Here is a 20,108-nt window from a genome sequence, read left to right as displayed (position 1 = left end):
AAGTTTGGACCCTCGGTGGTTGGGCTCCTTGTCCACAGCTAGCTGCTTTACAAAGAGGGAGTCTGCAGAAAATACTCCAGTTCTATGGGTACAGATGCACTAATCACTTACTATTGGCTAATGCCTCAGCACTGTGACAGTACGGAAATGTGACAGCTGAAATGGTCCGTAATTGGAGCTCATTTATTCCGAAAATTAAGAGGTACTAGTGTTTGATGACAACACAATCGCTTTAGTAGAATATCACCAGAAGGCCTTTCCAGCTACTGCACAGCCAGAGAGAAACAAGTTGCCTCGGAGCAGCTGCAGAGTTTCACGGTAAAAAGCTCACGTTGTTGGAAGAACAACAAAAAATAACAACGTTTTGGGTTTAAACTATAAATTTAAACTACTATTTATACTGCTTTTGATTTCAGGAGGGGCTGTATGAAGTCCAGCACGATAGCATATCAACTAGCTAACGTTAGCTATAATTTGTACTAGCTAACTTTAGCTATAATTTGTACTAGCTAACGTCAGCTAGTTTGTACTAGCTAACTTTAGCTATAATTTGTACTAGCTAACTTTAGCTATAAGTTGTACTAGCTAATGTTAGCTATAGTCTGTACTAGCTAACTAACTAACAAAACATTGACTAAGTTATAACATGGCTCAGTTCAAATGAGCAAACTGGCTAAGTTAGCGTAACTCTCCAGGGACATATGAAGCGCTGGATCAGTCTGCATGTGATTTTAGCCTCTTTATACAAAAAAAACCAAAACAAAACAAACAAATACGTGTCGGACAGTTTATTAAAAGAGCTTTACATGATAGATAATCAACAGGCAGATATACTCACAGTCAGCATTTGCTGTCGGTGAACAAAGAAAAACCACCAACTGTGGTAACTAGACGTCACACTACGCAAACTCAGAGCAGGGCCCAAGTTACACCACTGGTTGGTCAATGGTGTAACTTCCTGTATCTGTTCCAAATTAAAAGCCTTAGTGTTTCGTATAGTGTCTTGTTTTTTAGGCGTGGAGCATCATACTGAGACACAGCCAGTCAGCGCAGCTACGGCTCACTGCCTTGTTAAATAACATTAGCGCTGCATTAATCAATCAGGGACGTTTAAGTCACGTTTCCTGTATGACATCATTTATTCACTAAATTTGTTTCATTTCACTTTTATCCAAACGTCAATTTTTACACCTCATCCAATCGGAAAAACTTTTTCTGTTGTATTTCAACTTTTTTCTGAATTTCCAGAGTTTCCATTCACGTTTTTTATGTGCAAATTGAAAAAGCAAATAAAAAAGTGTGGACAAAAAGACGTGGAGCCGTTATTTTACATTATTAAAATACGTTATTACTACAGTTCACCGTTTGCCAAACATCCTGAAATATCACATCAAAGAGTTTCCTGTCTGACGTTTAACAGCAGCTTTGTGGATAAAAATCAAATATAAACAGACTGAGCGAATAAATGATGACATCATGAATCATGTGACTCTGTGTGGAGCGATGATGAGGAGACTGTAACCTTCCTCGCATCAATACATGAAACTAACAGAAACGTCATATTTCCATCATGTTTTCCGTCCTTTGACTGTTTTAATGGCGTCGTCTCTTCTTCTGCAACGGTTTAATGGCAGCGACTGGAGAATTAGCGCTACCTGCTGTTTAACAACACAACAGCAGTGGATGGAAACAAACATTAAGGACATTTTTTTGTATTTTATATCAATTAAAGATCAATTAAAGATATAAATCTTTGATCTCTGACGTTTCACAAACCAACAACATCTGTGTGAGATGAATGAAAGATAAATATTTAAAGATATAAATTGATCCACAATCAGTTTTCTTCTCTCTCGGACCTGCAGCTGATCAGCACCTGTCTGCAGGTTGATGCTGACCTCACCTCGTATTGATCGGTGTCTGGTTCAGAGTATTGATCAGGTCCTGACTGGATGTGGATCCTCACTGATACTTTGACTCTTTCTGTGTCTCTTTCAGATTTCATACAGTTTTCTTTGAAAACATTGATCTGCACCTCTGACCACTCATCATCTGTTCAATCACAATCATTTATTGACTCGTTTCAAACCTTCCTCATGTAGAGACGTTTCTACTGGCGACTCCACAGTCTGAATCTAATAACCCAGTTTGAATCGTTTTTATCTTTCTGTTTGGACATTCCTGATTCTGTTTTAACATTATTCAGATAAACAGCAGACAGCAGAGCAGCGACGTTTCATACAATCTGAAACTTTTGTATCAAATTGTTGCAGAAAAAGGTACCAGAGCAAAAAACTCTCTCTTGAAAATAAAAAGGGAGTCAGAGGTTCTTTAATGCCGGCAAAAAAGGGGAGCAAGTAGCACTTTTACAAAGAACCAAATCGCTCCGAAGGTTTTTTCTTTGGGGCATTGTTTTTATGTCCTTGGGTCGGCTTAGGTCACACCTTATCATCCACCCTCCCTAATTTTTGACCAATTATTATGTTACTTTTATCTCCGTCACTCGTTGTTGGTCAAAACTCTTCAAAACAGGTTTTGAGGTGTTTGAGGATATGTACTGGCATATTCAATTCTACCTGATTATATCCAATTTTTATATAAGTATTGGGAATCATTTTACACCATTATTGCCAAGTTGTCTTCTGGCCTCTTATTTTTAAGTTATTCTAGTCATTTTACACCCTTATTTCTTGATCTCCTCCAGAGAGTATTATTTAAAAGGTGAGGACTTTAGCAGACCCAAGCAAAGTGACATGTAATACAAACACACTCACATTTCTCCAGTGTATGATTATGATTCTTCTATCGTGCCTCTATACGTACAGTGTGATTAAATATGGTTCATGAGATTATAACTACACCAATACAAATTGTATCACACTAGCCCTTATTGCTTATAAACTTATAAAATCAATCTGCATAGCTTAATATTGTCTTTAAGCACACCAATGACTTTTAATGAAAATACACCACAAAACACTCGATGCTATAAAAGAAACGTAAGTCTAGAACCATCAGTGGCGGGGGGGGGGGGGGGGGGGGGGGGGGGGGGGCTCGCCGTCGGCCCCGTTTAGGCGGATTGCTTCGTCTTTAGCGGCTCCTGGTCGACTCTTTGTCAGCATGAAAGATGAGGATTTAATGGAGATTTAAAAATGGACTAAATATAACTGAAAAGTTATGTTTTGTAGATTATAACATTTATTTTATATGTTCAACACTTAACAAACATCATGTTTACTTCAGACTACAGCTCTGAGAGGAAGATCACTCCCAACAGTTTGAAGACTTCGGGGGATATTTAGTAAAAACCTTCGAGGTTTAAGCTTTTACCATCACTGCAGTTTTTCAGTTTAACGTGGCATTTACTAAGATGTAAAGGAATTGAGTGCAGTATAAAACAGGATAAAAAAGATCCTCCGTGTTCAGTGTTTCAGTGCCTTCAGGCTGTTAAAAGCTCTCCGGTCCTGAAATAAAAAGGTCCAGGTTTTTGTCTCAGCAGGACGAAGGACTCACAGAGGCTCTTCAGCCCAGAGCAGACTCTCTGGATGTGGGTCACATTTCTCCTCTTACGGCTGCAGCTGATGTATGAGCTCTGTCAGGGTTGACAGTCTGAGCTACTTTATGATAAAAAACATCCTCCTTATTCTCTGTATGGGAGTCTCACCTGCTGTATGAAGGAGGTGGACACAATAATGTGAACTCATGTGTGAATATTTACTGGTTTTCCATGAAAATAAACTCAACAGCTTCGTGTTTTTGATGAAATCATCTGAATATGTTCACTTCAGGGAATAATGATTTTTTACTATTTTCTGAAATTTTATAAACAACACACAAACATCTTTCTAGCAAATGAGCTCAATATAAATGAAAACTATTAAAAGTCGGCAGAATGAAGGTCATTAGACAGTTTGTGTGTCAGTAACAAACTGACATCAGACCCTGCATCATTAATAAGCCTCCTGTTATTGTTCAAGTGGTATTTTGGTGCATGAATGCAGCTCTGAACACATTCAGACGGGAGTTAATCCCTGCTGCACCTCTGTTTGGCCTCTGAGATTTAAGCTTAGAGGCTCTTCTTCAGTGCAGGAAGTCGATACAAAGGCTCGGGCCAAAAGCCAGAAATCCACTTTGGGGAACTCGACCCTCCTCAGCGGGGAGCTGGGTTTGATATTCAGCTCATTTTGGGGGGGGTTTCACTGGGGAAACAGAAACTCATGGATGCTGCTGCACAAGTTTCTGGTTCTCTCATCTGCAGTTTGAGTTATAAACGTCCCCGAACTCGGACCGGACCTGCAGACAGCTGCTGAACATCCTGACAGGGAGACGTTCCACATGTTCCACACCTCGCTCTGAATTATTGAGGACTTCTTCTTCTTCTTCTTCTTCTTCTTTGTTTCTGATGATGGAGCTTGAAGCTGAATGAGGTATGAGCTTCATACGAGAAGACATCCAACATTCATGTTTTCATTATTATCTCATCACAGAGAGATCTTCCTTTCTGAATTTAAACACTCAGCTCCTCTTTTCAAAGACTCTCCGTCCTCCTCTTTGTATCTGTAGCATGAAGACCATGAAGAGCATGAAGAGCATGCAGCAGTGCAGATAATGCAGATAATGCAGATAATGCAGATAATGTATACCATGTACATTGGCGGGGCGTTGGGGGGGCGTTGACTTGTGACTTTGCCATTGTGAGGTTTGTCACTAATAATTACAACCGCAGTCCAGCAGCTTCCAGCCAGAGTCCTGGTGAACTCATCCAAACCTCCTGGACCAGCTGGACCCCCCCTCAACCCCTCTCAACTCCCCCCCACCCTGCTTTCATGTGGCCTCTCTGGCTGCTTCATCTGAAGTGAGACTCAGTTCCTGCTGTGCAGCCGCCTGCAGGGGGGACTGGATGTTTTGTCAGGATCCAATAGGAGCTCATGTTGAAGCCATCGACCCCCCCAGCAGGGCTCCATGTCTGGGCTGAACAGAGTTAATGGAGGGTGGTGGTGGGGGGGGGGGACCTTTTAAATAAAAGGTCAGAATTGTGTGTGGAAAATAAACTGAGTTTGACAAGTCTGATGGCGGCGTGCGTGTGTTATATTCTGGTTTATCAGGACATGTCGGCTTCAGAAAATAGAATCTATTAGAAATAAATAAAAACTGACATCCCCCTTATTTAAAAAACAAACGAATATATAAATAGCTAGCTGTCTCTCTCAGATAATACAGTTGGTTTAAATGTTACTTCTTGTGACAGCAGGTGTCGCTGCAGGTCCAGTAAGAGCAGAATGACGACGGTCAGACACTGATTCACTGTAAAATGTGGCGTAAAACGACTTTGAGTGACTCTACTAGACGCTCAGAGACTGAAACTAGCATCTGTTGTTTACAGATCAAAGTGATGCAACAATGTGGAAATCATAGTTGTTGGTTTCATCTTCATTCTGGAATAACAAGGAACAGAATCGGCTCCGTCTGTGACGGGAAACTGTTTAGACGCTGTAATGACGGCGGCCATCAGCTGATGTTGGTTCATGTAAACAGAAGGACTTGGTGCTGCAGGGAGGAGAGAGATAATATACGTAGGGCTGTTTTTTATTGTTTATTTAATGGTTTTGTTTCATCATTTTTATGCATTTGACAGTTCAGTGATGCAGTAATATTCAGTAATATGATTGAAACTGTAGAAGACAGTATCCAGTTTAATTTAACTTTTCTTTAAATATTTTAAACTTTCATACGTAGGTAATTACGTCATGATATCATGAATATGCAAATTAGCACGTGATGTCATCCAGCGACTTTTCCTGCAGACTTCAGCTACTGAGTGACGTCACCAAACAGCTACAACACATGTTCTTATGAATATAAACTGGATGTTATTGAGCTTTATTAATGATCCTACTTTTATCTGTTTCAGCTCTTTATTGAACAGTTCAGTGAATTGAACCAACTATTCAAACACTAATTATATTTCAGCCTACTTGTAATTAACTATTTTCAGTCACTAACATGTTGAAATATTACAGCTGTGATTTATTGTTTTATTGTTTATAATAAATCTTATTTGTCTTTTTATTTCCTTCTTAATATAACTGTGTGGAAGTATTGAGCAGAGTTTGGTAATCAGCTGGTGAGATGAAGGGTTTGTACAGAGAATAAAACAAACATTAATGTGCGTGTGATGTCGTGTTGCTGTTGTGTGTGTTGGTGTGTTAGCAGAGGGGATTGTGGGATTTCTCTGGACGTGAAAACATGCAAATTGACAAACAGATGGAGCGACAAAGAACTCGCTGCTATATTGTAATAACCCACGCTCCTCTGGAAGCGCTCTCATATTGGGATGCTAATGCGGTCGTCCCCTGTTGAATCTCCAACTGTCGGCTTCCTCCTGCTTCTTGGCAGGAAGCCGAACCCTCGTCTTCCTCTCAAACACACACGCACACACACACATCCTGTTTCTGGCGTCTGTTCAACGTTTTCTCTTTTCTTTCTTTCTTTTCTCTGCTGCATGAAGATATTTCACATTCATACGTTTATTCTTTATGCCATTTTTTTAATTTATACATTTTCCAAACCAGCATCAGTTTATAGATGATTTCCTTCACAGGTTGAGCTGAACTATCAATCAATCACTCTGATCATCAAACAATCGTTTCATATTCTCAGATGGAAACGTTTGCTGCTTGTTTTTGTCACATGTGACAATAAACTGAGAATCTTTTCATTTAAATAAACATTTAAAACCAAGGAAATAATCAGCAGATTAATCAATAGTGAAAATGATCATTACGTCCAGTCAGCTGCTGGTTTCACTTCATGTCTATGAAAAGTCTGATGTTTATTATTATTATTATTATTAATAAACTGCAGCCTCTAAATACCATTACAACTGGTTTCCTGTTTGTTCTGCTCAGAGTAAATATGATTGATTAGTATTAACAGCTTCAGTTCAATATAAACTTTATATTCTGCTTTAAATCAAACAGGAACATCACAGCGTCATGTTGATGTTATTGAGTCCACAGAGACGTTTTCCTGTTGACTCACATGATAAAAGAAACGTCAGTAAATCAGCTGATTCGTTTGTCTAGAAGAGCTGCAGGTCGAAGCGTTTCATCCTCCAACAGATGATCTTCATCATCATCATGAACACATGTTGATCAGCTGCTTTATTTCCAGTCATGCATATTGATCCGAGTTTGTTACTAATAACTCACATGATGTTATTGTTTATTCTCTTTGTGATGCAGATTCATTTAACAGTTTTAGATTATAACTGGAACTTCCTGCTTTAATGGGACAAAAGATAAAGACGGATGAAGATGATGATGATGATGATTGAAAGGAAGGATGTGTGATGATATCGTTCAAAGGAAGAGCTGACGAAGTTCTTATTTTGTAGACGTTTATTAGACGATGGCCATCGGGTCCATTCCATGTACAAAGATGGTCTGGGCACCGTACCACTGTCGGTGCATAGCTTATATGGGGTTACACATCTGTATCTTATCACATGAATAACATAGGTTTTCCATGGGCACTAGGTCAGTTGGGAGCCCTCCAATCAAGTGGTTGACAGCTACCTCCCAACATATTATGTGTCACAACATACCACATCTGGAACAGTTCCAAACTTGACCATAAACCCATTATTTGTATTTAAAGGTCCCCCCAAGAAGGGCTTTATCATATTACCTAAAATGACACAGATAAAAGTCATACTAACAATGATGATGATGATGATGATGATGATGAGGCAGATTTGAACCTGTGTGTCTGTCGGTTTTAGTTTTTTTTTGATTTGCAGGTGTGTTTGAGACGAGTTCAGGGTCGGTCGTAGCTGCTGAGTCAGATCTCCGGTGGCAGTAAGTAACTGAACTCTGCTGACTCATCGTCAGCAGATGAACCGTCGTCCTGCGGCTCGGCTTCAGATGAGACGAACAAATCAAACCGACCGCGTTTCTATTCCAGTCCTGATGAAGGTTTCAGCTGAAAACATCATCTGAGAAGTGAAGCGTCTGATTTCTACTTTTTAAAAAACCACCAGTGAATCAGTGAGTCGGGTTTAAAAACCTCCTCAGAAGTTTGACTCCACATCCGACATTTTTAATTTGACCTCTTCACCCACATGAGCGGAGAAATTACAGCTGCTCAGTCGACTGTTTCAGCAGCAATTATACATCCTGACAGACTGAACACAGACGGCTGTGCAGGTCTGTCTCAGTATGTACGTTGATATGATTATTGATCCCTGTACTCTTTGTGTTTCCCTGGATACCAACATGGCGAGCATCCAAATTAACTGCACACGAACATCCAGAAAATCATCAAGAGAAAACAAACCTTACAGTCTCCTCATCATCATCATCATCGCTCCACACAGATCTGATGTTTTCAGCTCTTCAGTCACATGATTCATGATGTCATGCTTTCCAAGATCAGAACTTAAAGGAGACATATTCAGCTTTTCGTGGTTTCCTGTTATTTATATCCTGCTCTGATGTCGGATGTTAAACATGATCAAAGTTCCAAAACTTGAGGTGAACGTGTGTAGAAACGCTGCCTGCAAGTCAGAACTCAGGGCTTCAACCTGCTCTGATGCTTCGTTTTTGATGTTTTTTTCTACCTTGCTGACGAGATGACATCAACTTGTCGCACGTGCTCGTAAACAGCTGTCTGTTCTGTAGCCTGGGTTGCTAAGGTGGTTGCTAAGGTGTTTCCATGTGTTGTTCAGCTCCAACATGTACGGATGGATTTGAGAAGTTGACATTTGGAGTAAAGAAGGAGAAAAAGAAGTGAAATCCTGCTACTATAGTTTGTTTACGTAGCCTCCGGAGCCGGAGGAAACTTCCTGAAAGCTGACCAATCAGAACAGAGTGGGCTCATCAGGAGGCGGGGCCTTAAAGAGACAGGAGCTAAAACGGCCTGTTTCAGACAGAGGTTGAACTGAGGAGCTGCATAAAGGACCAGTAGAAGATCAATAAGGAGTTTTTATTCCAGTAGAGCCCCAGAATATAAATATAGAGCTGGAGATGTGCAGAATATGAGTCCTATAAATGAGTAAAATTATGATTTATAATCAGTAAATATGACAATCGACAAGCTGATGACAGCTGACTCTGTGTGTGTGTGTGTGTGTGTGTGTGTGTGTGTTCAAAGCCTTCAAAGATCCTCAGATAAAAGCAGAGTGACTCTTCAATCGCTCCTCTCAGCCCTCAACCATCCTCTGACAGATGCATGCTGGGTAGTCTTTGAAGTGTATGTGGGTAATATGGACCCTGAGATCCGTCTGAAGGGTTTCAGCTGAGCTCAGGATGTCTGAGAAACACCTGACTGGCAGATAACAAGAGAATCACTGAAACCCAACACATTAAAGCTCCCACACCTCCATGTTCCACTGATTCACCTGTTGAGACTGTGAACACTGTGCTGCTTTTATTGACACATCAGCAGCTTTCAAGTTGATATTTTAAACTTGTTAGCAAACAGTTGTTCATTTCCACATCCAGCAGTTACGGAGCAACATTATCATTCATGTGGAGTCGTGTTTCTCTTTTAGCTGTTTTTGGTCTCCACCAACTCCTGAGGGAAATATCTGGCTCTTTAGCTGCTAAATGCTCCACTATGTTCACCAGCTAGTCTCCAGCTAACTGAGCAGGTAGTGTTCAGCAGCTTTTTACTCTGAAAACGACGCTATGAGACGCTGAGAGTGAAGCAGAACAGTAAAGTTGCAGCCGGACAGATAAACAACGAGCTAAAACTTACTATAAAGCTCCGTGAAGCCGAGAGGAGCTGCAGAGTCTCTGTATGTTCACCACTACGAACCAATAACACATCACTCAAATAAATATAAAGAAATATAAATTATAGTTGATTTATAACCAAAAATATCAAATATTTGCTAGTTGCAGCTTCTCAGATGGAAGCATTTTAAGCTTTTCTGTGTCATAAATGATCATAAACTGATCATCTTTGGATTTTGGACGGTTGATAAAAACTAAATATTTGAATATGTGGTGAGTGCAAAGATAATAGAACCACAGCGGCATCATGGGAAATATGTCAGGTTAGAATAAACAGGAAGTATCATTATAAATGTAGCGGTTGAAGGACGACTGCATTTATAACCTTTAACTAACTCACAAAGCAAACTCATGATTAATGATTAACGAGCGTCTGTAATGAAACTTCATGTGATGATAATGATTATAAATTATACTGGAAGCTACATATTATATCAATATTATATAAAGTTAAAGATCTTCTAAATCAAGCCTCATTATAAACTCTTATACTGTTCTTTATAGTTTCATATATAACTTACTGTAAACAGAACTACGACCAACAAACTCACTGTTCATTAAACTAAAGGCTGTCGAACAGTTCAAATGATGTTTTTATTATTTTTTAAATGCACTCGTCTTTAATATGTATTCATATGTTGTACTATTCACATTCTTCTATTTCTACCTGAAGCACTTTGTAACTCTGCTGTTATAAATAAAATAGTTCATGTTTGTTGTGTAAGACTCAGATCTGAACAGCAGCTGTTGTTGATCGTTTGTTTATCAGACGAGGAAACGCCGTTCAGTCTTCAGACCTCGTCACACTCCAACCCTCCTGAAGCCCGAAGAGGAGCCGCCGCCGCCGCTCGCTGCTCGTCTGACAGATTCAAACCGGATAAAAATAGTAAATCTGCCAATTAGATCCTGCTGGGAGACGAGTGAGAGTTTGACTGTCGAAGGCTTTTCTCACCACCGAGACTCAACCAGGAAGGAACTTTTTTTATTTATTGATCCCTGAGGAGGAATTCATGAGATTCTCTTCTTCATGAGAACCAAAAGTAGAAACATGTTCTGTAGGAGACTAAAGCTTTAAACTTTCTTCTTAAAAATCCCTGAAAGCATCGCAGCAGGAAGTGATGCGACGCTCATTGTCTCATTGTTTTTAGAAACATTTCCTCAAATTCAGCCTGACGGATGTTTGGAAACTAAAAATAAAGAAAATGTCCTGAAGGAAGCTCATGAGATGTGGTTGAAAGCTGAAGGTGTAAAAATGCTTCATTAATATTATATAATATGTAAAAAAGGTTTTATAAATTCACCCCAAATTTGGACTGAATCAATGGATAAATGAATAAATGAAGGGATTTTATATATATAATTTTAAACATAATTAAATTTTAATTTAAAGTATATGATAATTTTAAATATATAATCGTATATAATAAATATATCTCTGAATATTCACCTTAACTGAAACATTAAGGTATAAATGTTTTCATGTTATTTGGTTAATTTTAATGTTAAAGAGCTTTTAATATTATTTTAGATCCTTTAATTTTGTCTTTATTCTTCAGCTTCAGCTTGAAACGATGAAATGTTTCCTGAACTTGATGTTTTGGACTCGTGTGATTGACGGGAACTATACGATATGAATATATATGACAGACTGTTGGGGGGGACGAGGAGCGTGTTGCGTTCACTGACCTGATGAAGAAGGCGGCCGCGGCGGACGGCGTCTGAGTGGTTTGGGTGGCGATGCTGTGAGCTGCGGGTTTGACGTCCTGAGTCGAAGTCTTCATGGTCACGTAATCTCCACCCGCAGGGAAAACCTGACGGACGAGACCGGCACAAGAGTTCAGATCTGACTGTCGACACTTTACTGGGATCCGTCCATAAACACATCATATTCATATCTCTGTATGATCGTAACAGAGTCCAGGACGAGGTGTCGACATGTCACAGTATCCTGGTTTCTACCGGAGCGCTCCAGGTAGTAGATCCAGGTTTCTCAAAAACAGGTTTGAAACTGGGATAAACTGTTAACATGCACAAAACATCAGCAGGATACCAGTGTGCATTAAAACATAGAAGAGTCCTTGAAAAGCAAAGAACATGTAGAGAAAGGAGGAAGTTTAGAGACAGTGTTTGAAGTTTGAAGGTGTAACAGTTTAAAATCAAACTGTTTGGACAATCAGACTCAGTTATTAAGATGTTGGAGCATCGAAATTAATTATTCAACTACAGGAAACAGTTCTGAAAGAGCAGGTTGTCACTGTCCTCTGGCTGAATTACACATTTCTATGGAATAAAACTTTTAGGCCAAAACGTCAAATTCAAAACCAAATATGTAGTGACTGTGTTTTGGGTTTGTAATATGGTAACATACAGGTTTATTTTTATCTTCTGACCATCAGGTTGAATCATTTCAACTTGTTTTCAGGTGTGAAGCTTCGTCATATAAAACTAATCCCCGACTTTACAGCAGAAATAAACGTTTACAGCAACAACGATACGATAAACAGTTTCAGTCTCTGTAGTTAATTTGTCCAAAAGTCAGATTCTTGTTCTGGCTTCAGAGTACAGTAGACGTTTATTCTTATGTTCATTTCAACTTGTTTTGAAGAAATCTGGTTTATTACCTGTGAAAGAAAATTGAATAGTAGTTTATCATTTTATAAATCTTTTGTATAGATGTTACAAATGTTTTCAAACTAAAGAGTCGATGTTTGTTGTCATCTGAATGTGATGTCATTGTCATTTTGGGGATACATGTTGGTGAAGAAATCCTGCTCCTAGTCTAGTTGAACTCTTGAACCTGTTTCTATCTGAGGGTTGCTTGCTGACCTCTGGGGTTAACTAGAGATATCTTTGTCTTAAGCCTGCTGTTTTAGAGACCATACTAGTTTGTAAGAAGGTGTAACGGTTTGTGGAAGTGTCCGTTTAGGGACCAGACTGTTTGTAGCTTTGCTTCTGGAGACGTATAAAGCTGTCTAGTTTGAGTTCACAATCTTTAGAGAAAGGACCGTCTGAACAACAAGCTTTCTCTCCAAAAATACAAGATGATTGTATCTTTGTTTGGACATTTGTATAATTGTTACTGATGATGTGATGGATTGTACAGTGTTTACAATGTTTAATGCTTTCTTTATGTCTCCATGTGCCTCTTTATCAAGAAAGTTTCCACAACAAACCTCAACGTGAGTGAACTGATTTGAGCTGCAGGTTGTTTTTCTCTACAACACAATCTTTCTTTTCTGAAGACATGTACATCATTGTCCTCTTGAATAGGATTCTTCTGTTGACTGAAGGCCTGTTTATTCATCACTAGCTATAGATTAACTGCAGCTCCGTCGGTCTCAGAGGAAAACATGGCCGCTGCTGGTGGTTTGTTAGCTTGGTGCAGAATTAGCCGCCCTGGAGGAAGTAGCTCTGGATGAGGAGGTCATTAAGCCTTTAGCTCCGGTCATTAAGCCTGATCGCTGGCATCCAAACGTCCCGTTCTGCTCAATCACAATACAGCTAACAAACCACTGCTGAGAAACGCTAATGACCAGAGAGCACAGAGGTGACGTAAATGTAATTAACTGGCAATGACTTACTGAGATTTCTTTATTATTTAAAGTACAGTATCCCTACAGTAATATACTGTAATATTTAATCAATTATGCGTAGTGATGAGTTTCATTCTAACACTGTAGGATGTAGCCTTCATCCATTAAAACGTCAGTATTTGAAAAATGAATAATTTTGTCTTTAAATAAATGATCTGCTTCTGGTTTCAATAAAGAAAACAGTTGATATGAGAGTGGCTGTAGATAGTTTCATATTTTAAAATATTGGCTAATTTACTCTAAATGTCTTCATATTAAAATAAAATCGAAATAAAGCATCACATATATACTCTGCACCATGTTGTTGTGTTATACATGTGAAGCGACATCCAGTCAAAGGTAAATATTCTATAATTCAGCCTCACAGATTTGGTGTATTTTGAAACTTGGATCTTAAAGTAATTACTTAAAATAAAAGATGTAGTTCAGATTTTTGAGATGTAAATATATTTTTCTTGAAGCTGGTTGATAACTCAGTTTCATGTACAGAACAGATTGTTCACAGCTCTGATGAGATTAATGATAAAAAAGATCCAATTCATCACAGAGGTGTTAGATTGGATTAAATGCACATTACATAACGTTCTTCCACTAGAGGTCTCAATCAAAGCAATAACAACAGACGGAGTTTGATGGCGTGGTGTAGAAGCTTCGTTCTGGTTCTCCTGGTTAAGATTCCTTCAGTGTTCATCCTCCTCTCCAGAACAAATGGACCAGGTGATCAAAACCGGTAAAAACACTGAATAAAGCAGTTTCACGTTAAAAATCAGTGTTTCTCTGAGGATGTTCGGTGGACGCAGGACGTCCGTTTAAAGATCCAGACATCTGATGACTAAAATCCTTCATCAGGTTAAAAGATACTTAAAAACGACCAAGATCTAAAACGTTTATTGTAAAAATGTGGCTTAAAACCGAATAAAAGTCAATTTATGACAGTTTCTGGTGGACAACCACAACACCGACACATGATCAGCATCATCTTGTGCATGTATAATGAAACGGACGGTTATCTTGATTAAAATTACGGATTTCTCTGCGTTTGAACATTGTTGGAAACATTTGTGATACTGTTAGTACACAACTGAACAAAATATATAACATAGATCAAGTTGTTTTAATGTGGACCAGTTACATATTATAGCTTTAAGGTCAAGTTCTTCTGTAGCAAACTGGGAAAAGAGTTTCTTTGGAAGATTGGATGTCGACAACATCAGTTAGATGTCCATGGCCGTCCACATACTTTTGGCCACATAGTGTAAATTGTCATCCTGAAAGACTCCAGTAGGATTTAAATCCAAACACTGCTGATGTCAGTGTCCTGCTTCACCTCTCACAAAACATATTTTAATTAGCTCCCTTTAGATGTTCTCTGGTTTTTATTTCCAGATAGACATTTAAATCCAAATTTACTACTTATTTTATTTTTAAAATACAATTAAAATGAAAAATTCTCACCCAGTTGCCCCTCAAATTAACATAAGAAGGATTATTAATTTATCACCAGTCAAATATGTTTTTTAACTCTTTTGGGTTTTGGAGGTTTTTGCTGCGTCTGTCCTCGTTCTGTCAGGACTACAGCGCTTTACAATCTTTCCTCTTCTTCTTTTTCTTCTTCTCTTCTGTTTCTTTCTTTCCTCCATTCATCCCCGGCTGAGATCCCCGGCCTCGTTACGGTGGATTACCATGGTAACAGGGAGCGGTAAACGGGGAGTCCATTATTCAGCTGTTTGACTGGGACACGCTCGCCAGATAACAGGATTACACAGAGAGCTCCCAGCAGGACGAGCAGACCGCCAGCAACAAAAACACAAACCTGATCTGAGCCGGAAAAAACGTTTTTAACGGCAGAAAACTGCAGGTTTGTTTGGTTCAGACCAGTTTTACTGAATTACAGATGTATGTTAATCAGAATGGTTTAAATGGTTGTATTTGGTTAGTTTAGATTTGATTGACAGGATGGTTTGGGTTAGTTGGGTTGGTTAGATTAGTTTGGGTGGTCTGGTTGAGTTTGTCTGGTTCATTTGGTTCAGTTTGGTTCATATTGGCTGGTTCTGGGATTTAGTTTAGTTGGTTTAGTTTAATACGCTTCTGTTTAATTTAGTTTGGCTAATAATGTTAGTTTTGGTTTGTTGTAGTTTAGTTATAATTTGTCTTGATTTGGTTATAGTTGTATTTGGGTTAGTTTAGTTTAGTTTAATGCTTCTATTTAATTTAGTTTTGGTTAACGATGTTAATTAAAGTGTTGGTTTGTTATAGTTGTTCGGTTTGTTACTTTAGTTTAACTTGGTTAACGATGCTGCATTTAGTTACAGTTGTTTCTGGGTTTAGTTTAGTTTAGTTGCTTCAGTTGTGATCATTTATTTCAGTTTGGTGAAATGAAGTTAGTTTAACTTCTATTAGAGTTTGTTTCAGTCGGTTAGTTTAGTTATTTTGGCTCCGTGTAGTTTTGTGTGATTGGTTTAATTTGCTTATTTTCATTTGATTTGATTGGTTGATTTAGTTTAGTTTAGTTTAGTTTAGCTTAGTTTAGCTAAGCGTAGCTTAGCTTAGTTTAGTTTAGTTTAGTTTAGTTTAGTTTAGTTTAGTTTAGCTTAGTTTAGTTTAGTTTAGTTTAGTTTAGCTTAGCTTAGCTTAGCTTAGTTTAGTTTAGTTTAGTTTAGTTTAGTTTAGCTTAGCTTAGCTTAGCTTAGCTTAGTTTAGTTTAGTTTAGTTTAGTTTAGCTTAGTTTAGTTTGATTAACAATGTTGGTTTCTGTTTAGATTAGTTTGGTTTAGTCTGGTCTGGTTTAGATTAGTTTGGTTTGGTTTAGTCTGGTCTAGTTTAGATTAGTTTGGTTTAGTCTGGTCTAGTTTAGATTAGTTTGGTTTAGTCTGGTCTAGTTTAGAAAAGACTCATTGTTCTGGTTTGTTCTGGTTTAGTTTATTTAGTTCTGTTTACTTTTAATCTGTGTTTTAGCTGGTTTGCTTTGTGTTCATGCTGGTTCTGTTGGTTCGTCTGGTTGTGAATCAGCTCATTAGCTTCTTGCCAAATGTCCGGTCATGTCGTCTGACTCTTGGCTGCTGACAGAATAATCAGCTTAGTGCCACCTGGTCCTGTTTCTGTTCATCTCAGTGCAGCCACACAACGACTCAAACAGCCTCTAAACTGACATATTCACTGTCTGAAAACATAAGACCGACAACTAAACATACAGCATGTATAAACACAGACCAGCCACATGAAGCTCTGCAGATAATCTGGATAAAACGTTGGTTTGTCTGTTTGAGCTTTTAATAAACAGAAATGAATCTCTTAAACCTGGCGAGTGTTTAGTGTTTAGGATCCATGTGGACATTGAGATTTGATTTCTGTTTATGGAGATCGATGGTTACAATGAGACATGAGAGCTGGTTTGAACGCTGCCCTCACTGAAGGTTTTTATCAGAACAAGCTTTGTCATGTGTTTGTTGTAAAGCAGAAACTCTGAAACCTTCTCGGCTCACACGCAGGGTTTCTATTTTGGTGCCCAAACTCCAGCTGGAGTCAGCAGAGTCGCAGCGTTCTGGGAGATCAGAGGCGACTGGAAGTGGTTGTGGTTTCTCTCCATGTGCTGATGGGGAATAATGAGGTGGATAATGAAGACGTGGGTTCCTGCAGCGGTTGGAGGGTTTACCGGCGCTGCCGTCATCACGCATTAACAGCTGCTCCACCAAAACCATGTGTCTGCAGAGCTGCAATTTACAGGAAGGAGAGAAAAATAATCTCATTTTCCTCAGAATCTGGGTTCATCTGGAGTTACTGGATTCTTGGAAATGGATGCAAACTGTCAGCTTTGATGAAGTCCTGGTCGCTTGTTAACTGGACTGAAGGAGGCGCCACAACAATCCTTCAGAGTCTGAGATGTTGCTCGGTTCTGGTTCTGTCTTGAGTTGCAGAAATGTGAGTCTTCTTCTAACAAATGTCCACGAATAGGACTGCTGTCAGGTTAAACCCGGGAAATCATGTCATTAAAATCACATGACTTCACACATGTGATGTCATAGATTGGGGCGGGGCAATCTTCCAACAGGAAGTACGTCTGTGAAGTCCGGTCAAAGGTCAGTGATGAAGGATTTAGACTGATTTAATGTTAAGGATATAAATCTGTCATAAATGAAGCGATGTTGCTGATTGATGTCAGATTGTGTTTATGATCAATTCCTGCATAAAAATATTCTATAACACGGAGAAAACATGTTTCACATTTTTTATTTCAGTCAGTTTTATTGTCCCATTTTGGAAATTGTGGTTTGAAATGTGGGTCATATATGTTCTTAAATTGGTGAAATATGCATTTCAGCACATTAAATGTGAAATATCAACAGTTATTCTGGGTTTTAGTCTTGTAGTGCTTATTTGTTGTTATTTGTCAGCAGATTGCAAATTATATTATCACTAATATTAATACATGATATAATACATTACAATAACAGCAAAAACAATGTAGTTACTGAAATGTCCGAACATCAGTGTGCACTTTGGCCTTAAGTGTTTTTATTATACGTATTAAAGTGATTTAGAGTTTCTCTCAGTGTGAACTGTCCCAAAGTAGGAAAGACACATAATCTGGAACACTTTTATATTTGTCATTTCTTCTCCTGAGTGTGATATCTGCGTTCTCTCTTTTCTGATGTGAGTAGAAAACACTTTGGGGATTCCTGAAGGATTCTGGGTGCAGATGTATATGTTGGCTTCATATTGCTGAAATGCTACATTACTGTAATTCACCGTATTGTATATATTTGTAAATGCTGAATATTTTCTGCTTCTTGACTGTGTTACATAAATCCATCACTATGTTTTAGTGTAAAGTCCTTTTAACATTTACTAAATAAGTTTGTATAATTACCACTTAAATAAACTCAGGAAGTGAGTTTGGCATGACGAGCTGTAACAGAACATCCAAAAATATCAGTTTTAGGAGACAAAAGATAAAATTATATATACATATATATATATATATATGTATATATATATATATATATGTATATATATATATATACACATATATATATATATACTGTGCATATATGTGTTTTAGAGTTAGTAGTATTCATGTAGTTTACAGTGAGATTATGCTAAGCTAACATGTTATTTGGTCATTCAGCCTGATGTTATTGGTTTAGTAATTTGAGTTGTTGTGTTTTTTCTGTGAGCTCAGATCTGTCGGCCATATTTAATGTCACCTCTTTCACTCTTCAATCTAAACGGCTCAGATATTAGCATGCTAACGTTAGCTTCAGCTAGCTTAGCAACAGTTCCAGCTGCAGTTAGCAGCGGTGAATCTTTAGTCACTAGTTTGTAATTTAGTGATGAATAAATCTGCACTTAATAAACTCTGATGTTATAAAGACGAGAAGTTTGAAAGTCGGTTGTTTGTGGTTGTTTTTGAAATAATGTGACCGAGATTTAAATTCATGAAAATCACTGAACAGAAAATGACAGCAGATACATTATGGATGTATTCTCTCATATGATGTTCTTTAATTAGCACCAACACATGTTCTTCACAGCAGCCTGGTAGCACTCGGCGGGAGTTTTCGGATCGACAGTCCATTTTTAATAATGTCACAGCGATCGGGGTTGTGAGGACAGGTGGTGTAAGCAGCGCGGCCCAGGTGATGAATCCACACTGAGCTGTATGAACGATCGGATCGTCTGTGGATCTGCAGCACAGCGAAGAATAAACTCACAGTCTTCCAACGGTCATCATATCTGTTCATCTGATGTTTATCTGACTGGTTTATTTCTATAAGTGAGACTGACAGATGGTTTAGTCTGTTGGTCTGTTGAACATCACAACTGCTGGACAAACCTTTTAGTTCAAAGGGTTTAATATCATAATGTAGTTTGGTCTAAAGAATGTCAGGTAATAGTGAAAAATGTTCCTGGACCCCTGTGAACATATACTGCATACAATCACCGAGCACTTTATTAGGAACACCTCTGCAAACCCTCCCATTAACATACAGGAGGGCTGAATACTGGGAACACCAGTTAATATAATGAATCCCAGTAGACCATCACCCACTATCACCTGACTTTTTCTTTTAATATTACAACTTTCCAACACATGCTGTCCATTCTGTAGCCTTGGTTGCTAAGGTGGTTGCTAAGGTGGTTGCTAAGGTGTTTCCATGTGTTGTTCAGCTCCAACATGTACGGATGGATTTGAGAAGTTGACATTTGGAGTAAAGAAGGAGAAGAAGAAGTGAAATCCTGCTACTATAGTTTGTTTACGTAGCCTCCGGAGCCGGAGGAAGCTTCCTGAAAGCTGACCAATCAGAACAGAGTGGGCTCATCAGGAGGCGGGCCTTAAAGAGACAGGAGCTAAAACGGCCTGTTTGAGACAGAGGCTGAACTGAGGGGCTGCATAAAGGACCAGTAGAAGATCAATAAGGAGTTTTTAACTGGAAATCATCACAGGAGATCATAAAGGACTATTAATGTTAATCAACTAATTATTTTAACTCTAAAGCATTTTACTGAAGCTCCGCCCTCGCTGGATCTCCTCTCAGCTGAAGGTAGAAAATCAGTCAGTCAAATATTTAATTATAACTTACAAAACAACCTGAAAACTCTAAAACACAGTTTATGTCTGTAAATAATTTCTCTGATTCTTCTTCTTCTTCTTCTTCTTCTCCTGCGAGTCGTTTCCTGGCGGCAAACGAGCAGCGATGTTGGATTTGAGCCCATTGTG

General features: G+C 38.6%; 1 protein-coding gene and 1 long non-coding RNA gene across 9 annotated transcripts in view; one reads left to right on the top strand and one right to left on the bottom strand.

Moving 5' to 3' along the window:
* Window positions 1–20,108, bottom strand: part of kif26aa (kinesin family member 26Aa) — a 77,726-nt gene that overhangs the window by 36,415 nt on the left and 21,203 nt on the right. For 7 of the 8 annotated variants that reach the window (XM_042389643.1, XM_042389638.1, XM_042389641.1 and 4 more), the window contains one exon: window positions 11,484–11,608. In XM_042389643.1, coding sequence (XP_042245577.1) covers window positions 11,484–11,608 — 125 coding nt within the window. Of the gene's footprint in view, window positions 1–11,483; window positions 11,609–12,970; window positions 13,483–20,108 lie in introns of those variants that run through there. The other variant, XM_042389646.1, reaches the window with a different exon arrangement.
* LOC121881963 lies at window positions 13,707–18,329 on the top strand. The gene is made up of 3 exons (XR_006091968.1): window positions 13,707–14,120; window positions 15,046–15,248; window positions 16,879–18,329. It is a non-coding gene; the product is annotated as an uncharacterized LOC121881963 (long non-coding RNA).

This window comes from Thunnus maccoyii, chromosome 17, assembly GCF_910596095.1.
Source record: "Thunnus maccoyii chromosome 17, fThuMac1.1, whole genome shotgun sequence".
Taxonomy (NCBI): Eukaryota; Metazoa; Chordata; class Actinopteri; order Scombriformes; family Scombridae; genus Thunnus; species Thunnus maccoyii.
The sequence above is the reverse complement of the archived record's forward strand: the minus strand, read 5'-3'. Positions and strand labels throughout refer to the sequence as shown.